General features: G+C 39.5%; 1 protein-coding gene across 2 annotated transcripts; it reads left to right on the top strand.

Moving 5' to 3' along the window:
- The first annotated feature begins 233 nt into the window (after positions 1-233).
- On the top strand, positions 234-4,809 carry brms1la (BRMS1 like transcriptional repressor a). Of its 2 annotated transcripts, none has more exons than XM_023282919.3 (9): positions 234-346; positions 1,319-1,477; positions 1,746-1,836; positions 1,946-2,073; positions 2,153-2,232; positions 2,429-2,525; positions 2,684-2,773; positions 2,910-2,974; positions 3,073-4,809. In XM_023282919.3, the coding sequence occupies exons 2-9, from the start codon at positions 1,339-1,341 to the stop codon at positions 3,169-3,171; spliced, it is 789 nt and encodes a 262-aa protein (XP_023138687.1). In that variant the 5' UTR covers positions 234-346; positions 1,319-1,338; the 3' UTR covers positions 3,172-4,809. The 2 variants fall into 2 exon arrangements, with proteins under 2 accessions (XP_023138687.1, XP_023138686.1); XM_023282918.3 differs by having other exon boundaries at positions 293-422.
- Positions 4,810-6,302: the final 1,493 nt, after the last annotated feature.

A 6,302-nucleotide genomic window follows, 5' to 3' on the forward strand; every position in this document is an offset into this window, starting at 1 on the left:
AATAATAGATACCAGATAAATTCAACGCAAACATGCCTCAACTTATCGTGTTTGAATCATGTTATATGTGAATGCCATAAAATGCAACATATGTCTGGCATAAACTGGGTTTTCGTTAGTTTTTTTTGTTTTAAACACCTTTTGACAATTCTGCTCGAGCTCTCCGCCTCCAGCCGTAGCACTGAATCATGGGTAACGTAGTGTGTTTATCATTCCTATACCTTCGATTACACGAGTATTAGTAACACAGAAAACTACAGTTCCCGTTGCAAATAAGAGCGCTCTACAGTGATTTGTTTTTAGCTTAGCTGGTACACACGAGTGAACCTGTAGCCGAGGAAAAACAGTACGTTTACCCTTCTTTTTTCTTAGCTTTACTTTTCTTTAAACATTTACGCAGACATCCAGTCCTTCGCTGTTGTGTGAGTTGTGCTTTGGTTTACGCTCCTTTGTTCGAGTATTTTTGGAATTAGTCGTGATAATGTTGCTTGTTAGCATGCTATCGAAATGCTAACTGTATATGTTGTCGTTTATTGTTTGCTTTGCATCGTTCAGTGACTAAAAAGTCAAACGGCTACATACTTCTTACTCGGTTAAAATGGTTCTTAATATTTAATCTTGAATAATATAAAGAAGTTCGCCAGTCTTGTTTATGGGGGATGGTCATTTACGTAACTCAGTATTTGTCACACGTCGAAAAGAATAGCAAATGTAGGATATTATGTATAAAGCATTATTCACATAGAATAAAGTTTACATTCTGCATTTGGAAATCTACAGATATTAAACAGGCAGAAATAGCTTATGCCAATTACTCAGCCAGTCTAAACGATAAAGAAATACTTGAATGATGTACCAGGTGCTGATTGTTTATTGAGAAAGCAGTGAACCTACAACTCTAAAATGAGTTTTCAGTAACTATACAATTATAACAGGTGAAATGTAAAATGTACAGTGGCTTTTGTACCTGCTTTAAACTATCAAGTCATTTTTGTGGATGTGCCCAAATGTCAAGAATGTATGAATGGAACAGTAGTTGGACTTAAAAGCATTTTGCCCTTCATGTTCAACAATGATTAATCATTCAGGTGTTATATACAGTCACTTCTCTCTTCTCTCTCTCTGATGTACAAACAGAACTACTCATGTTCCTCAGTTTATATAACATGTGGGAATGCTTTGAAATCTTAACTTATCTTTTGGGCTAAAACTAACCAAATGGAAAAGAGTAACGTGTTGAAAATATAAAATTGTGTCTGTTGTATGTAAAACCAACAAAAGAGACTACCTGAAATACAGTTCTATCTGTCACCGCCAGTTTGAAATCGCCCTGTTGTCATGCCGGTGCACCGTGACCGGGAGAAGAAGGAGAATACAGCCGAGGAGATGGAGGTGGAGGAGCAGGAGCATGAGGCATCCAGCTCAGAGGAGGAGGACTCCGACACCTCTTCTGTCTCTGAGGATGGAGATAGCTCTGGTAAGAAAATAAACTCAACATTCCTGTGCAAATTATATAAATAGCTGTAATGAAGAAAATGGAACTTAAAAAACAAAATATCAATAGATGGCATATATTAAAGCAAGGTTTGACTAGTCATTCCTACTTTGTGAGATTTGCACTGATTATAATGCACATCTTGATATCATCTATCGAGATGATAGCCGCTTCATTCTTCCATCACAGTGCAGTTTCATAATACGTAAAATATTGAAGTGTATGTGTTTGACACTTTGTATGGTTCCAGAAATGGATGAGGAGGACTGTGAGCGGAGGAGGATGGAGTGTCTCGACGAAATGTCCAACCTGGAGAAACAGTTCACAGATCTCAAAGACCAGTAAGACTGACACTGTTTTTTGTCAAATTTTTCTTGAATTTTGAAAAATATAAAAAGTTGTAAAGAACAATAATGGATATTAAATATTTACCCCCGTGACTGTGCGCAGGTTATATCGTGAGCGTCTCAGTCAAGTAAACAGCAAACTAGCAGAGGTGGAGGCCGGTCGGGCAGCAGAATATCTCGAGCCTCTGGCGGTACTGCTGGAGAACATGCAGGTCCGCACCAAAGTGGCAGGTAACTCCAACACATGGATAAACGGATAAAGTCTTAGACACTCTGGTCCTTATTTACTCACGTTGTATGTTTCTGTCAGGTATCTACAGAGAGTTGTGCTTGGAGTCTGTGAAGAACAAGTATGACTGTGAGATCCAGGCTGCATGCCAACACTGGGAGGTTGGAGACATAATCACACACACAGTCTTAAATCACCTGATCATAGAGAAAGAAATTACTAACCTGATGCAGTTTCTCTTGAGTCATTGAAGTTTTTAAATATGTGTAGTTTGGTGTATGTATTTGACAGTAGTCTATGTTTGATTTGTGTGTTTTACATGATATTGTGTGTGTGTGTGTGTGTGTGTGTGTGTAGAGTGAGAAGCTGTTGCTGTTTGATACGGTGCAGAGTGAACTGGAGGAGAAAATTAGAAGACTGGAGGAGGACAGGCACAGCATAGATATTACATCAGGTAACAAAGTCATTACCTTGTGTTTAACATGTAATGCAAGTAAAGCTAAATGCAGCGTGTCCTAATTAAAGCAATAAGAGGACATTATGCACATCCATCATATTAAGTTGAATGCATACATAAAGCATTTGAATCTTTTGGCTTTTTCTTTCAATCAGAGCTGTGGAATGATGAGTTGTCGGGGAGGAAGAAGAGGCGAGATGCTCTAAGTCCAGACAAGAAGAGGAGACGACCTTCTGTGGTGTCCGATATCCTTCTTTTGCTAAAGCGACAGTTATTGCACATGTTGATACTTCTGAAAATCCCTAATGCTGGTATCTTGATGTATCAGATTTCAATTCATTCCCACTCTCTGTGGTAGACACTGTCCTTAACTCTGTGTACGTCCATATATTGTCTACATGCTGCCTGATCTGGACATCCTGGAAGACTGGACAGCTATCAGAAAGGTGTGTATGCTGTTAACTTTGTCTTTTAATATGCACATGTCCGTGTGAGCATCTGTGTAGGCATCTTTTAACAGTGTCTTTTGTGTCTTGTCATCCAGGCCGTGGCTACACTCGGTCCCCACAGAGGGAAGAGCGACTCTGACAGCTCCGTCTTCCCATTCAGACCAGACAGAAACAGGCCCATCCTCAACTGCTGAGACACGCATGTGCATCCATGCATACCTCAAACACACATACAGTACATATGACACACACACACATGGTAGCATTCGCTTCTACAATCCATACACACACACACACACACACACACACACACACACACACACACACACACACACACACACACACACACACACACACAGCTGAACATTTCTCTGAACATTTCAGTGACTGCAACTCTGCCTGTCGGTAAGCTGCCTCTCAAGCCGACAGTCACCCACAGCAAGGACTCACAAGTTGAAAATCCTTTAAAGGACACACAGAAACTGAAGCAGAATTGATCCCCAGTAACTTAGATTGGTTGACAGTGTTATGTCAGTGCCTGTGTTTTTCAAACGTTTGTATTGACCCGTTGATAAAGCGATTCTGGAAAAGCCATGGACTGTTCAAACTAGCAAGCCACAATCATTCTGTGCTCAGTGACAAGTTCAAGGAAATGGTTTTGCGTCACACACTCATCAGTGTGTGTAATCGATATTTTTAGGCTTGAGGGTTACTGATAACTCTTCCAATGACACAAAAGGAAAATACAGGTTTATCTATGAACCACTGTGCCACGAAATATTTAGAATGTTTGTACTTTTTATGTGAATCAGTCTAAATGTTTTGTATGAGACCGTTCTGTTACGTTTGAATAGTTCGGTGATGATCACATTACATCTATACAGTTTTTTGTTGTTTTGGAGAGCCTCCAGCAGATAAGGAGATTTTTTACAATTATGTATGTGCATATGTGACCAAGTCAGTTTAGTCAGTACATTCAGAGAGGAGTTAAGAGCTCTTGAAGATCGTCATGAACTCCATTAGACCACTAACTCTGTTGGTAACTGTAAGCAGTGATTAGAATATAACAAACAGCAGGCATTATTTCAGCAGATCATGTTATACAGACCATACAGTGTTCATGGATATCTGAGCATTTGAATCATTTTTTTTCCTCACCAGAGTTATTTGTGTTTTTATCAGAATAGCTTGTTTTCATGTGGATAGTCAATTAAAGTTCAGTTCCTCTTCTCCTTTATTTCCACTACATCACTGCAGTCTGTAATCACAGTAACTAAATGAGGTCTACATGTGGTGCTGACAGCATGCTAACAGTTAAACTGCAAAGGTATCCCTTTAGAAGTTATTTACAAGTATTGTTACATTCTTCACTTTCACATCTACCTCTTGTCTCTTCTGAGTCACACATTCTTAAAAATCCATTGCATTATTACTCCCAGACAGCTAAATGCTGCCATCTTTATGACCATCCAAAGAATAGTTGATTTGTTGGTTCAGTGTGTTGCTGGTTTATGGCTCTTTAGGTTCAGAGGTTTTTCAAGCCTAGAGTGTCAATGGCTAATTGTGTACGTGGGGAAAGAACCAGTACAACATCCTTTCAATCATACCACACTGTTTAATCTTTGCACAAACAACCCATTTATAGACTGATGAACAAAAACTGCCATTTGATAGTATTGATTTAATGTGGTTAATAAAGATTAAAGCTGTGGGGATGTTAAATATTCAAACTGCTATATTTTTGACAGTGTATTTTAAGTAATGCATCAGGTACATTTGTGTCTTTTTAATTATGTGGATGGGTTTTTCAATTAAAAATAGTTTTTTAAGTACTTGTGGTGTCTCTGTGAACTAACATCGAGCAACAGCGAGGCTGAGGTGAACATACTGATGGATTACATCAGTAAATGTACTGCCAGACCAACGTGTCCTTTAAGCTTCAGGCTTGTGTGTGAGTGATTACCTCATTAATAAGAATGAAATATTTAGAAGCTTTCCATAATAGAGCATATAGATGGCTTTGCAGGGTCTAAACACAAAAAAGAGAAGCAGGGACTGATGTAGGAACTAAAGAGTGGGCCAAACCACCGCATCTGTGTCAGTCTGAGAGGATTTAAAACCCCAGTGTACAGTATGTACTCATAATAAAACTGCTGTTGATTATTTATTTCCTCTTTCAGAGAATGTGCTCTACCTCAGTTACCTGCAATCAGATTAAACACTAAAACAGGTATCAGGGCGTCCAGATACAGTTGCATACAAAATGATTTAACCACCCTGACATTTTTGACATTCTAGCAAAATGAGCAACATTAGAACTGCAGGCGACTAAATCATATCAAATGTGAACAGTTACTTTACTGAAATAAAATACAAAAGTAAAAATCAACATTTAATTCATAATCCATCCAAAATTTCAACTTTTATTTACACAAAGCAGGTTGGAAAATTATCCAACCCCCTATAAACAATGCTAGGTAAATACAGATAATTGCAGGACAACTGAAATACCATACACCTGTATGTAGACATTTTGAGGTGAATTCAACGGTAGCACATGCTAAACACTGAGTAATACTCATGTTTATAAAATGGGTACACTTTGTGTCAATACTCCCCATACGCCTCTTGCAAGAAACATGGTTCAGACCAGAGAGATGTCCCTGAAGTTTAGAGAGGCGATAGCTGCTTTGCACAAGAAAGGAAATGGGTACAAGAAGATCTCCAAGCTCTTGAATGTTCCCAGAGACACTGTTGGAAGCATCATTGGTAAGTTCAAAGCCACTGGTACTGTGGCTACCTGGTCAAAAAAAGAAGCTGTAGGCAAGAACATCAAGATTCCTGCGGAGATAGATGGACAAGAACCCTCGGCTTACTGCCAAGGACCTGCAGGAAGATTTGGCTGAAAGAGGAGCCGATGTTTCTGTGGACACAGGACGCTGCACACTCCATGCTGAAGGGCTTAATGCCAGATCCCCAAGACAGACACCACTTTTGAAGCCGCACCACAAGAAAAATCGTCTCCAGGACTCTAAAACGAACCTGTTAAAGCCGCAGAAGCTCTGGGAGACTGTTCTATGGACTGATGAGACAGAACTGGAGCTCTTTGGTGCTATGGATCAGAGGAATGTCTGGCACAGGACAAATGAGGCATATGAGCAAAAGAACATCCTGCCTACTGCTGCAGGTCTACCCCCCATTCTTCTCCATACTTTCCTGCCTTTTCATCAACCTGTCAAATAAAGCCAAAAATGGCCAAAAAAACCCCCCAAAACACTAAAACAAAGGCACAAACTAGATATCTGCTTGTGAATATATGTTGGCC

The sequence above is a fragment of the Amphiprion ocellaris genome, chromosome 20, assembly GCF_022539595.1.
Source record: "Amphiprion ocellaris isolate individual 3 ecotype Okinawa chromosome 20, ASM2253959v1, whole genome shotgun sequence".
Lineage (NCBI taxonomy): Eukaryota > Metazoa > Chordata > Actinopteri > Pomacentridae > Amphiprion > Amphiprion ocellaris.

Excerpts from the sequence above, each read along its gene's own strand:
- brms1la (XM_023282919.3), top strand. The coding sequence starts at position 1,339 with ATGCCGGTGCACCGTGACCGGGAGAAGAAGGAGAATACAGCCGAGGAG. Across the intron at positions 1,478-1,745 it reads TGAGGATGGAGATAGCTCTG|AAATGGATGAGGAGGACTGT; the intron begins GTAAGAAAATAA and ends GTATGGTTCCAG. Across the intron at positions 2,774-2,909 it reads ACGACCTTCTGTGGTGTCCG|GTCCATATATTGTCTACATG; the intron begins ATATCCTTCTTT and ends AACTCTGTGTAC.